The sequence below is a fragment of the Pituophis catenifer genome, unplaced genomic scaffold (genome assembly GCF_029215685.1).
Source record: "Pituophis catenifer annectens isolate HBS135680 unplaced genomic scaffold, rPitCat1.0.hap2 SCAF_3, whole genome shotgun sequence".
Classification (NCBI taxonomy): Eukaryota; Metazoa; Chordata; class Lepidosauria; order Squamata; family Colubridae; genus Pituophis; species Pituophis catenifer.
The window spans coordinates 769,346-783,121 of NW_027256883.1; the positions used below are offsets into that span (position 1 = coordinate 769,346).

The 13,776-nt window shown below is 52.4% G+C and overlaps 2 protein-coding genes across 3 annotated transcripts in view; one reads left to right on the top strand and one right to left on the bottom strand.

Moving 5' to 3' along the window:
• The window catches only part of BOP1 (BOP1 ribosomal biogenesis factor), a 52,148-nt gene that overhangs the window by 7,868 nt on the left and 30,504 nt on the right, over positions 1-13,776 (bottom strand). The gene's annotated exons all lie outside the window — the stretch shown is intronic.
• SCX (scleraxis bHLH transcription factor) lies at positions 516-8,034 on the top strand. Its single transcript, XM_070940220.1, has 2 exons — positions 516-1,052; positions 7,996-8,034. The coding sequence occupies exons 1-2, from the start codon at positions 516-518 to the stop codon at positions 8,032-8,034; spliced, it is 576 nt and encodes a 191-aa protein (XP_070796321.1).

Consider the following 13,776-nt stretch of genomic DNA (forward strand, 5'->3'; position numbering starts at 1 on the left):
TCAGGAGAGCAGCAGCCCAGCAAGGGTTAATCCTCCCCCCCCTGGCCAAGAGCAGACCCTCCTCTGTCCTTCCCCAGACACCTCCTGCCTGGACTGGGCTGACCTCGGCAGGAGGCTCCTAACTGCTGCGGGCAAGCCAGTCGACTGGTTCTCCCCCCCCCCCCAAGTCCCGGAGGAAGCCCCAGCCAGCCCCAGCTCTGCATCCAACAGGTGAAGTCAGCGCATGGCCTCCCCCTCCCAACCCTCCAGCTTGCAGCCCCCAGGCGGGGGTGGGTGGGGAGGCGCTCCCCCCTCCGGAGCAACGCTCAGGTAGGCGTGAAGCGAGGCGGGGAGGGAGGGGCCTGTCGGGCCGACCATCACGGACAATATAAAACTCGCGCGCGCCTGTCCAGCCGCTGCCGTCGCCCAGGAGCCGTCTGCGGCCGTCCGTGAGCGGGGAGCGCGGAGGGAGAGGAGGCGGACCAGCCGCCGCAAGATGCGAGGTCGGAGCTGAGCCGGCCCGTGTCCGCCCAGCCATGTCCTTCGCCCTGCTGCGCTCGGCGCCCAGCCGCTTCCTGTACCCCGAGATCAGCATGCTGTCGGAGGAGGACGAGGAGAACGGCAGCGGCGAGAGCTCGGGCTCGGACGAGAAGCCCTACGCGCTGGAGGCGGGCGCCTACGGGCTCCGGGGCGGCAAGCGCGGGCCGGGCAAGAAGGGCAGCCGCGGCGTGGCCCGCGAGCCCCGCCAGCGCCACACGGCCAACGCGCGGGAGCGCGACCGCACCAACAGCGTCAACACCGCCTTCAGCGCCCTGCGGACGCTCATCCCCACCGAGCCGGCCGACCGCAAGCTCTCCAAGATCGAGACGCTGCGCCTGGCCTCCAGCTACATCGCGCACCTGGGCAACGTGCTCCTGGCCGGGGAGGCCTGCGGGGACGGGCAGCCCTGCCACGCCGGCCCGGCCTTCTTCCACCCCGGCGCCGGCAAAGGCGGCAGTCCGGCCGTCCCGGAGAGCGACGGCTCCCAGCCCAAGCAGATCTGCACTTTCTGCCTCAGCAACCAGAGGAAGCTGGTGAGTGGCTGCGGGGGGGGGGGGGAGCGGGGCACCCCCCTCCGAGGATCCGGCGCCTGGCCGGCAGAAGGCAGGGCTGGCTCCCCCCAGGGCTCCCCCCTCCCCAAATGGAAGAATCGAATTTTGTCTGTGGGTTACAGAGAAAAGCCAAGGGGGCAAAGCGGGAGAGGTGAGCAGTCTTTGGCTTTTGGCAAGCCAGGATTGTGCCATCTTGACAACCTCTTATTAGCTAAGGGCTGTTCCCAAATATTTTGAAGGGCAGTCTGAGGCTTTCCCGAAGCTCCCTTGGACCCGGATCCTCCTCAGAATCAGAGCACCCACCTGGGCTGCTCCAGGGAGAAAAGGGGGCCCCTCCGGGTGCTTTATTCCCCGAAGGGCCCCAACAATTCCAGGGAGCAGAAGGCTCCCACTGGGAGGCTGAACTCGGTTCCAAACACAACTGTTACCGTAAGGGAGGAAGCCCTTCCAGGCCCACTGAGCTCTTCAGCGGGAAGCAAAGAAACTGCCTGCACACAACAAGCACCCCCCCCCCAATATCTGCACATGTGTACAATTGGAAGGAACCTTTGACAGAGGAAGGGAACGGGGAGAGAGAGAGAGAGAGAGAGAGAGAGAGAGAGAGGGAAGGAGAGAGGTTAGAGGAGCATCATTGGGGGACCCCATGCAAAGCCCAGACTTTCAATCCTGCCTGCTCCAGAATCCACTGGGGGTTTTGGGGAAGGGGAAGGATCCTGCCCGCCCAAGGATGCTTCCTGCTGGCAAAGACCCTCTCTCTGATAAAGACCAACACTGCAGCCCAGTAGTCCATGGCCTGGTGAATGCCAGCCTTGGATCTTCCCACACCTGCCTGCCGTATCCCTTGCTGCTGCTTGTCGGGATAAGGGGCTTCTTATCTCACCTGGTCTTTAAGCACATTTTAGGCCTGGGGACCCCTCACTTCACAGACACACAACAAGCCAAGTATCCATTACGGTACTGAGAACACGGGGACTGCCAAGCACAAGGACCCTCCGTACTTAAGACAGCTGTCCATCGGCTCCCGATATTTGGGCTGGCTGGCATGGGAAGAGGCTAAAGCCCACCCCCAATACGGCTGAAAGTGTTTGACTGCAAGGCCCTCCACCCAGAGACTTTAGCAAGGAATGTTAATTATTGTTAAAGAAAAAAACATGGAGAGGCAACAGCCGCACCTGGCACACTTTCGGTTGTAACTATCCTTGAAGATTTTAGGTGTGATTTTTTTAAAAAAACCTATTTAAAAATGTTTAAAGTGAAACAAATGCATTTTCCCGTTGACCGTTTTGGATGTGCTAGTTCCACAACAGCCTGCAATGCTGAGGAGGAAACTCTTTTAAGTTCATGTGTCGCAAGCAGTTCTAGCCTAATGGAAAGTTCCACGCAGTACAATCTCCACGTTTCTGCTCCCGCGTGGAAGGGCTTAAGGAAGGGCTGCATTTCAGTCGGGGGTTCAGGGGGCTCAGGACAACCTCTAAAGCAGCTGGCCCTCAGCAGGTCCGGGGCCAGAGTGCCCAAAGGCAGAAAGCAGGGTGGCAACAGCTGGGAGAAGCCAGCACCACTGAGGTCAAAGCCTCCGAGAGCAGGAGAAGACCTGGCTTCCGTGGCGGAAGGCAGATGGGGAACCTCTGGCCACCCAAAGGCCGACCGGTGATCTCATGAAAAGCCACTCTTCGCGTGAGGAGGAGTGGAGGTGCTCCAGGAGCAAGAAATGGGGGCGCCTCCAGATTTCTTGGACCACGACTCCCAGAGGTACCCAGATTAAGACCTGTGGATGTAATTGTGTATACAGGGCAACCAAAACATTTCCTCAAATCAATCTTAATGAAGGGCACATTTGGGTTAACGTTCAAAGAAAGGAAGAGTCTATGGAACCAGACAAGATAAAAAGGACCTAGAGAGGCATCCGAGGAAAAATACTAAAACAATCGGAATTCAATCTTGCCCAGTCCTCGGTAGGTGACTCAATTCTCCATGAGATGCTTCACATGAACAAAACAAGCAAGCTTCTTCTGGAAAGGAAAGCAGGGGGCCTCGTCCGATGGGGCTCCCTTGACCTCCTCTTCTCTCTCTCTCTCTCTCTCTCAAATGCCGCAACACAGGTGGATCCCCACCACCTTTACCTGAACATCAGAGCAGCGCGGGGAGCCAAAGCAGGCGGCCTTTCCTTCCACACTCAGCCTCCGAAAGCTGCAAAGAGCAAGAGAGAAGCACAGCCTGCAGGCCAGAGCACGCAGAGCAGAGAGAGGAAGTGTGTCTCAGTGGAAAGGACCTCTTAAAAAACACTCCCTCTCCTTAACTCCGGCACCTGCAGCCCTCAAGAGTACATGACACAAACGGCACACAAATGCCTCCAATCTTCCCTAAAGCAGGAGGGCCCCTGTGCAACATAAGTCTCTCCTTGCACTAGGAGAGAAAGTAAGCTACCTCTTAAACATGGCATAGGTGTAAATTTGCAATGCAAATTCCAAAGGCTTGTGATTCTCACAGCTACTGTAATTGTTTAGAGGAGGCTGTGGTTTCAGGGCTCATTTCTCGCACGTTTATTCTATTCCTCTACATGATGGCAAGCGAGCGTTGGGATCTTGCGTCTGAGTGTGTGTGCATTTTTCTCCGCAAGCTACTCTCCTGAGGAATTTGAGCAACAATTCAGGCAAAAGCAGAGCTCTGCAGCAGCCCAATTCCTAAAGCCCCAGAAGACAGAAAAACACTCGGCCACTTCCAGTCTGGTTGCGAAAGGAAAATTGCACTCTGCCCTTCAAAAGGGTGTGTGGGCAGGGAGAAGCGCCCACGTGCGCACGCATTGCTCTGTGGCATCCAGGAACAGAGGCTGCTGTAGAGACAAAGCCACGGAAAACGCACCTTCTTGAGTTTCAGCGTGAAAAGGGAGATTTGCAACACAAACCTATTTTGCTCCTGGGCAGGCACTTCTGTAAACCTATCTGTGGAGCAGAGGACCTTCCAAAGGTCATGGCACAGAAGGCAACATCCATCACCCAGAAGGAGAAAGTATGTACTAGGGAGACATAACTGCCCCCCCCCCCGCCCCCCAGGAACCCAATGCTATTTTATGGAACATTTTTATCTGGAAAGCGAGCCTGCTTTTGCAACCATCTGACCCAGTTGAAAGTAGATTAGCTTGGTCTTCATAACTGACCATTAGGACTGCAAATGGAAAACTTAACTACAACGCTAGGCAGCTGAGCGTGAAGTGCACCTCTCTCTGCTCTTCTGCAACAGCATTCCTTAACTTTGCCAGTGTCAATCCCCTCCCACTTACTTTGCCCAGAGGACGCAAACAAGGATTTTGAAATGATCTCATATGAAACTTCCAGAAGAGTTGGAAGAAGGAAGGAGAAAGTGGGATTTCTTTCTGATCCAGATTAAGGGATAAGGAAGGCTGGGAAAAGAAAGACCATCTGCAGACCTCAGATTTCTCCCTGTTCACAATCAAAGTGACACAGACAGAAGCGGAGAATTGGCCCTCAAACAATACACCTCTGGGCAGCCTGGCTCTTTGCTAAAATGGTCCCAAATGGGGGGATGTGGGGGAGCCCTATTTAGTCCCGAAAACCCAGCTGGAGTTAGTTGAGTGACTTCAAAGCTGGGGCATTTTTGGACTGGAAGGGACCAAGGACAGCAAATTCTGGCAGAATTTATTTATCAGATGTATACAGCCACCCACCCCACCGAAATAGCACCCCGACCCAAAACATTTTTTAACAGGAAAGAAAAGTCAAAGAGCAGCCGTGGCGTTTCATGAAAAACAGGGCAGGCAGGCAGGCAAAGAAGAGAAGTGAGTCCAGAATTCCTCTGCTGCTGGAAACAGCATGGGGGCCACAGCTGCAGAAAACACAAACCGAGGAAGCCGCCCTACAGCAGGTCGGGTCAACGATTCCTCCAGGCCCACCTTATCCCCTCACTGACAACCACGGGCCTTTCCAGGACACTCCAGGAGAGGTGCCAGGGCTTGGACCTGGGTCACTCTCCCCACAGAAGGGGCGCTCTGACACTGGAGAAGCCGCTTTTCTTCAGAAGGTCCCGTATCCCACCCATGTCAGTATCTTCCTGGGACTGGCTGCCTCCCAAAGGTCTTGGGGAGTGTCCTCCTTCCCTTGCATGCCTTTCGCCACACTTCTGGCTGCTCTCACCTTGATGCCGATGGAGGACAGAGGTGGAACGATGGGTGGGGACCCCCTGCTGGCAGGCCCCCCCCCCAATCTCCAGATGGAGATTAATTGCACGAAAGGAGAGAGAGAGCCCCCAACGGTTGCTGCGTTATGTGGCTTATAGCACTGGCCAAAAATGAAAGGCAAGTGATTTTGTTAATTTTTGTTTTGATGTTACACCATTTCCCACCTTACTTCTTGTCCCTACAGCATTTTAAGAATACGTGGATTATACTTTTAATCCAACAGTTAGCCAAATTAACTAGCCATTTATTGATCATTTTTTTTAAAACAAATGCTAAGCAGTCTAGCCCATCAATGCCAAGCCTATTCCAAGAAGCTCCTCAGGAGGCCTTTGGTGCCAGGGTCTCCAGGACTGGGTGGAAGATGTCCCCTTGGGCGACTTCAGAGACGGCTGAGAGTTTTAAGTGCAGCCGTCCCGAAAGGACTTGTAGACAACCACTGAATGGATTCAGATGTTTGCAAGAGAGCGCAATGGACTATTTCAAGTGTTCCTTTAGTTGCGTTCGCATAGTATTGTTCTCAGATGCGAAGACTACCTCAACAAAGGAGCATTCCGGAAAGCCTCCTGGTAGTAGTTTTTTTTCCATGCCTGAAACTTGCTCAAAAGCACAGAATGCTTTTTTAACCGCCATACGCTACTTTTGGTATTTTAGTGGTGGCATTTTCCTTTCCTTTCCTTTCTCTTTTTGGCAAAGGCAGTCACGCTTTCTCTCACCAACACGCCATAAGGGCGGTTGCAGCTGCTGGGCCTCCCATGTTCAAATGATGACCAGCTACTGCGACAGAGGCGCCAAGTCAAGGTTGCAATGCTACATTTTGGATGCAAACTACACTGAGAATAAGCAGACCAGCTTTTCTCCCATTGGCTGTGTTATCTGCCCTTTAACTATTTCATGTACAATGCTCCCTACAAGGAGTATAAATCCATATTTACAGCAAGCCAGAAAAAGCCTAGATAATACAATACTATCCCACCCCTTAAAAATAATTCCACTCTCGATCACAGGATTGGAAGCAGGAAAGAAGGATCCTTCTCTTCCCCCCCCCCCCCGGCTCATTCCTAAACTCAGCCTTTCTCTCTCAGACTTCTGCCAAACGGGGCCCTCTTCTGCCCACCCACTGACAGAGAGACCCCGGGCCCCTTTGCGACTTTGCTTCTCCGCAGCCTGCTGGGGTGGGGAAAAATCAGAAGTGGGGACCAGGACTCCCAGGGAATGCGAAAGGACTCTGGGTGCCCTGAACGGATTCTCGCCTTTTGCTCTCCTGATGGAAGGTCAAGATGTCCCCGGAGGTGAGGGAATCGTCCATGTGGTTGACTGGAAATAGGGAGCATAGCTGGGTTTAGCTCCAAGAGGCCGGACCGTCTCCCAAGTCTGGCCCTTCACTTTCACAACCCAAACAGAATTACAAATAAAAAGAAGGGAGGGGTCGGAAGCCCAGAGTTTTTTTCTGCTTTTTTTAACACCTCTGGTGAATTAGTCGTTTCTTTTAACAGCAGGAATCTGCTCCCACTTTGAAGCCAAGTGGGCTTAATCTCCACCAAGGCAGCTGCACCTCCAGAGGTCTAGAGGGGTCAGGCATTCACAGCGCTGTGTGTGTGTGTGTGTGTGTGTGTGTGTGTGTGTGTGTGTGTGTGGAGGAAGAGACCTCTACACATAGCAAGACCAGATGGGATTTCTGGATCCTTCCAGTTCGAGGGCTCCTGCAAAGGCCAGCTGGTAGTCACTGGATGGCCGTGCTCCAAAGAGCATCAGGAGCCCCTCAAGGCTTCTCCCACCACCACCTCTTCCACTGCAGTGTTTTGGAGTGTCAAAGGGGCCGTGTCCCTCTTCCAGAGAGGGCGAGGGGCTGGCATGCAGTGGCTCAAGTGGAGAGCCTCCCTCTGGTTCAGGGCCAGAAGGAGCCCCGAATCTCCTGAGAAGAGCACCCTTGTCCCAGGGACCCTTTTCTTGGGCAAAGCTCCCCAGCTTTCCCCTCCCTCTCAGGCAACAACCAGCAGAAGGGGCAGGCTGAACCGAGAGGTCCCGGGGATCCCCGCAGGCACTTCAGCAAGCAGGGAGAGGCACCTGGAAGCCAGCTGTGTAGCCCCCTTAATTTACTGTTCCTGCTTTTAGGGGAAACGGAAAAGCAATAGGATCAGGGGAAAAATATGGGGCGGCATTTTCCGGATCCCCATTTCCTCTCCAGACAGCAAGAGGGCTCTTGGGGCCTGAACATCTGGGAAATTCAATGCGGCTGTTCCTGGGCTCGCCCCTCCTCTTTAACGAAGGACGGGGTTGCCCATTAACAACCATCCACTGGCCGTTTATCCCACCCGTGGGGCCTCCTGACCCCAAGCCCCCCCCCCTTAAGAAGCTGCCTCAGGATGTTTGTATTTCCCGTAAAGCAACCCTGACCTGCCTCTGAAGGCCCCCAAATGATGAGCAGCCAGGGAGACTCTGACCGTTGCCCAGCCCAAAGACTTCCAGCTAAACACTACTCCCCCCCCCCCACCAAGTTGCTTCCTAACTGCAGGAAAGCAAAGGACAGAGAGCCACTTTCTTTCAAGGAGGGGAGGGGTCCTAATAAAGGAGGGAAGGGGCAGCACTGTGGAGGGCCAACAGCCCGTTTGCTTGTTTGTTTGCTCATCATGGTGTTTGCTGCCCATCTGGCTGCCAGGTGGCTCTCAGCTGCTAGGTGAAGACCTGCAGCCGGTTCTGGGTGGCTTTGCATAACTTCCCTCTGTCCCTTTGCAGAGCAAAGACCGAGAAAGAAAGACAGCGATTCGCAGTTAGCCCCTCGTGGAAGCAGGATGGTGGTGGTGAGGCTGGCGGCAGGAACTATGAGGGCGAAATAAAGAGACGGCCTCCCCTGGCCCACCCTGGGCTGCCCCCTGGAGCTGTGCGCTTGTGCCCGGGACAAACACAAGGGCAACCGGGGGAGACGGAAAGCCCGAAGGCTGGATCTGCAGGCAAGCCAAGCAAATACGGCAGGGCCGTGCCGGGTGCTGGAGGCACAGCTCCTAGGACAAAAGGTTTCTCCTGCTCACCAGGGACTGGCGTCTGGCGGAAGCATCCTAACTGACCCACATCCTCGGGGGCCAGAAGAAAAAGGGAGGGCGCTCCTCCGGTAGTTATGGGCCGCCCTGTTGTCGGAACTCTGGATGGCGCTGTCATGAGGACTGGCTGGACTTTCCTGCCTTGATAATAATATAAAATCCAAGTTGTTTATATAATGATATTTTTGTAAATAGGCAACATAAACGTCCTTTCAGACATTCTGATTTTGGTCCTGCTACTTCCTGTTGAACTTAAAATGCCCAGGGTCCTATGCCTTCTCTCTCTCTGTAGTTTGTGTTAATTTACACAAGGCATGTGTGTGTTTCTGTCAGTATGGGGTTAGAGGTCAGAAGGAATTAACGCTTCTTAGTACAGGAAGCCCAGAGCCAATGACAGGTAGTCCTCGGCTTAGAACCACAATGTTGCTAAGTGAGAGGACTAAGTGAGTTTTGCCCCATTTTACGACCTTTCTTGCCACAGCTGTTAACTGAATCACTGCAGTTGTGAAGTTAGTAACACCTGTTGAATGAATTTGCTTCCCCTTGCCTTTGCTTGTCAAAGGCTACAAAAGGGAATCACGTGACCCTGGGACACTGCGACCGTCATAAATACGAGTCAGTTGCCAAGGGTCTGAATATTGATCACATGACTATGGGGATGCTGCAATGGTCATAAGTGTGAAAAACAGTCATAAGTCACTTTTTTCAATGCCATTGTTAACCTCAAACGGTCACTAAATGAACTGTTGTAAGTCGGGGACTACCTATAACAGCATTTTCTTGGACTTTAGCCAAACCATGTGAGCATGCTCCCTGGCAGCAGGATGCAGCCCAAGCAACCTTGTGCAAAAGGGAAAGGCGGTCAGGAGCTGCCTCGGGTGGCAGGAGGCCAACGCACTCCAGGAAGGGTGCCAAGAAAAGGGGGGGGGGGGGTTGGGGCAGGGGAAAAGCATCCAGCTGCTTCTGTGTACCCTGTTTTAAAAAGCAGCATCACTTTTCATTGAGAGGAAGATTTCCCACAAACACAGTATTGTTGTTGTTGTTGTTGTTGTTGTTGTTGTTGTTATTAATAATAATATTGAGCTCAGAAGGGCTTCAAACAGTTGACGCTCCTGCCCAAGAGCAACACTTCCCTCAAACATTAAGGCAAACCCAGCAGCCAAGTAAGACTTAAATTTAGATGAAGACCTGAAGATTTCTCAAAAAGCATAAGGTGTAAACATTGGTGGCCCATCAGGATGCCTTCTCTGGGTAGACTAGAGAAAAACATTTGCTTACGTGTTCACTTCTAAAAGTGAACCCGCAAAGGTTCTGCCCACTTGTCCAAAGAAAATCTGAATGCCAAAAGCTCTGCAGACGTGAATGGCGGAGAAGGATGGAGGCCGGATTCAGGCTCCTAGGGCAGAACCGGAATAATGCACCAACAGCTCCCAAGCCTGCACCAGGGTTGGCCCTGGAGCAAAGAGGGTTTTGGTCTTCCTCTGCCAGGCCGAGGGGAGGGCTCGACTGGTCAAGTCCAGCCTGCCTACTTCTTGCTCTGAGACCACAGAAATGTCAGCTTCTTGAGGGAAAAAAATATCCTAATTAAAAAAAAAAAAAAAACATTCAGAGCAGCAGACACCATATCTAAGGGCTTAACCAATTTAACCTGCCACAACTTCAGCATCATCTAAACCAGGGGTGGGTAAACATGGACCCTTTGCGACCGGTGGCTTTCCAGAATTCCCGAGCCGGCCATGGGGGGTCGTAAAGGGGCCCACCCCTGGTTTAAATACTCAGTTGCTTTTGTCCTCCCCCCACCTCGAGCTTTAGCTTCAGGTGGCACAGGGTGTCTACAAGCCATGCAATTTCCCAGGCTCCATGCCTGAGCCAAAGGTGGGGTTAGAACTTGGGGTTTCTAGCCTGGTGCCATGAAACAACCCCAAAGTGGCTCTCAGAGACATCTTAAGTAAAGAGGGTTTATTCTGAGAAAAAGTGAGCATTTGTTTTTAGGGCTAACCGTCCCCTCCCCAAAACCCAGCAACTTTTCAGCAACATTTGTCATTTTGGAGGCACCATATGCTGCATCAAAGGGGGAAAAACCATGGTTCATCCAGCAGCAAGGTGGGAGGATTCAATTACATCCACCTATGTGCTCACTAAGAGAGTTGTGGCACCCAACAAAACTGCACCTGTTTCTTAAGACAGGGCCTGGTGGCTCAGCAGACTGATAGCATTGTGATTAACACCAGCTGTCTGCAATTACTGTAAGTTCGAATCTCACCAGGCTCAAGGTTGACTCAGCCTTCCATCCTTTCTAAGGTAGGTGAAATGAGGACCCGGATTGTGGGGGCAATAAGCTGACTTTGTATAAATATACAAAAGGATGAAGGCTATTGCTTAACGCATTGTAAGCTGCCCTGAGTCTCCGGAGAAGGGCGGCATATAAATCAAATTAACCAGAATGGCCAAATCTGGCACAAATAACAAACTTTGGCTATACAGAAATATAAGCCTAATTTCCTCAGAAGCACTTTCTATCTGTCCATGGTCAGTGGCCTTCTATCCCTGTGGCCAGCACAGGTTGATAGCAGCGTTCCAATAGTTGAGGGGCTGCCACAAAGAAAAGGGGGTCAACCTATTCCCCAAAGCACCTGAAGGCAGGACAAGAAGCAATGGATGGAGACTGATCAAGGAGGGAAGCAGTCTGGACTTAAGGGGAAATTTCCTGACAGTGGGAACAGTTAACCAGTGGAATGGAAGTTGCCTCCAGAGGCTGTGGGTGCTCCATCACTGGAGGTTTTTAGGAAGAGATTGGACAACTGTTTTTCTACAATGGCATAGGGTCTCCTGCCTGGGGCAGGCGGTTGGACTAGAAGATCTCCAACGTCCCTTCCAACTCTGTTGTTCTTTTAAACTCTGGAGACAGAAACTCTTATCATGAGCGAACTGGGGAAGAGTCTGGAAGCAATAATCCACATTATATAAGAAGAAAAACAGCAGAACAGGTATTTCACTGGATGTCCTCCACTCTCTTTCAGAGCAGTTTTCCCCAAGGACCATGCTGGTTGGAAATTTGGGTTCTAGGTCACAACTCCAGAAGTTGTGTATCCAGCACATCTGGAGGGTGATGATGTTAGTCCATTGTGTTCGAAGAGGACCTTGACATCTAACAGGTTGTGGGCTGCAGGTGGCTGGTGAGGCCTATATGGGCACGAAATGTTCATGCCAATACCATTGTTGCAGCCTTTGCAGCTCTGGCTTTGCGGAGTGCTCGCTTCTCTTGTGCTATGGTTGTTCTTCTGTCCTCAGATGCCTGGCAGCCTTGGTGGATCAGCGTTTGCCATGTCAATCAATCTTGTGCCAGGGTTTCCCAGGAGGTGGTGTTGATAACCAGGGACTTGAAGGAGGCTTTCCACGTGTCTTTGTATCGTTTCCTTTGTCCCCCTTGCGATCACTTTCCTTGAGGCAGCTCACCATAGAGGAGCTGTTTAGGGATGCGATGCTCTGGCATCCTGGCCTGCCCAGCGTGTCTGGGCTTTCATCAGCAGGGTGTCAAGTGATGGCAGCCTGCTCTGGAGAAGACTTCTATGTCTGGCACCTTGTCCTGCCACCGGATCCTCAGAATTCTACAGAGGCAGATTGTGTGAAAGTGGTTCAATTGCCAAGAGTGGCTCCTGTATACAGTCCAAGTCTCACTGGCATATGTCAGGGTAGTTGGCACTACTGCTCGGTAGACTTTGAGCTTTGTAGCAAGGCTTATTCCATGGCAGTCCCACCTTTATCTGGAGGGTGACACATGGATGAAGATCACTTTAGAAAATGACAGCAGTCAGGCCCACATATACAGCAGTGTCTGAAAACCTTGTTCAGTTAACAACTAATGTCAACTTTAGCAACCCATTTCTGATTTTAGATTCTTTGCCACAGTTTGCCACTCTGCAAAACCTTTCCTATAATCAGGTTGAAAACCCCGTCTCTACATCACAGTCGGGCCAAATGGCTAGCATTTACATGTGGTGCACGGGGGAGGATACGGTGGAAGGCCTAAACGATGCATGCCACCATAAGCAAAGTATTTCTGAGTATTTCCTAAGCAGAAAAGAAAGGTGAGAGATCTGGGAAGGGAAAGTGAGATGCCAAAAAGTGAACGCGGAGGAATAAAACAGGTGAGCAGAAAGTTCCCTCCACATCGCAGGTTGCAGTCGGAGCACTCTGCAGTCTGCGGACCTCCTGCAGCTCTATTCAGGAAGAATGGACACAAGACAGGCGTTGGGAAGGGCAACCACCATTAGCTGGCAGCGCTGACCAAGTTTGTTTGCTGGATCACAAGCAAACGGAGAGAAGGGAAGAGCCGGGAGGGGACACAGATTATTCAAGCAGGAGAAAGGAACACGGGCTATCAGAGGCCCAAAGGAGCTCTGCTACTCGGAGAACTTCAGGAAACAGACCCTCAAACGTCCTTCAGCAAGAAAGAGGATGCAAAGCCATTAACTCCCCCCCCCCCAGGCCGATGGAGGCTGAGTGGGAGTAGCCGAAGCTGTTAATGGAGGGATCCTCCTCCCTTGCTCCCTTAAAAATGGCTCAGGACCTCCAAGAAAAATACAACTGCCTGCCAATGTCGGAAGGCTTTCAATAATTTTCATTTTTACTAATTAAGTAAAAAAGCAACGGGAAAAACAAAATCGCGGGAGTGGAGCAGAAGGCTTTACATATAACTACATACATAGCGATATAAACTCTAAGTCATGTATGTTATTGATTTTTTTTTGAAAAAAAAATATGATTGCTATTGCCTACGTTTCACACATCTGCGCCTGGAATGCAATTTGGACAGCCCCCCCCTCCTCCCAGAAACAATATGGCTCAGCTGGGGGGGGGGGGCACTCTGGGGAAAACTCAGGCCCAGCTCAGAACAGGTGACCTTCACAGGGTCTGCTAGTGAGGGTGGCCTTCCCTCCCAGCTCCTTCCCCGCCGCCAGTCTCTGGCCTCGTGCACCAGGCCCTTCTGGCCAATGACCAAAGGAAGAAGAAAAGTGGAAGTTGCAGAGCAGCTCTTCAAGTTGCCAAGGTCTTGGATCCAGCCGCTTTCTGCACACCTTTTCAGAGCTAGATGCTCCCTGCCGCCCACCTCCAGGCAGTGGCTATGAGGCTAGCTCACTTTCCCCACTCAGCTCCAGGAAATCCAGCAGCAGACCTCCCAGGACATTCCCCCCCACCTCAACTGCTGCTTTCTTAAATCAACACCCCCCCCCTCTTCCCAGAAGGCAAAGGGAGGAAAGATCCTCCTCTGGGGGAACACAGTATGCGGGGAAGACCAGGAGAGGGGGAGACCCTATTCAGTCTTCTGGGTAAGGGGGGGGGGTCCGTTCTGAGCCACCCAATAAAAGCACTTTCTGGCCGTGAAAAGCGCTGGAGGGCTGCCGGGTATTACGAGCACCACATAAGCCATGGGTAATGCCGGATGCTAAGACCAAGTATGGACCAAGGAGGCAGATCC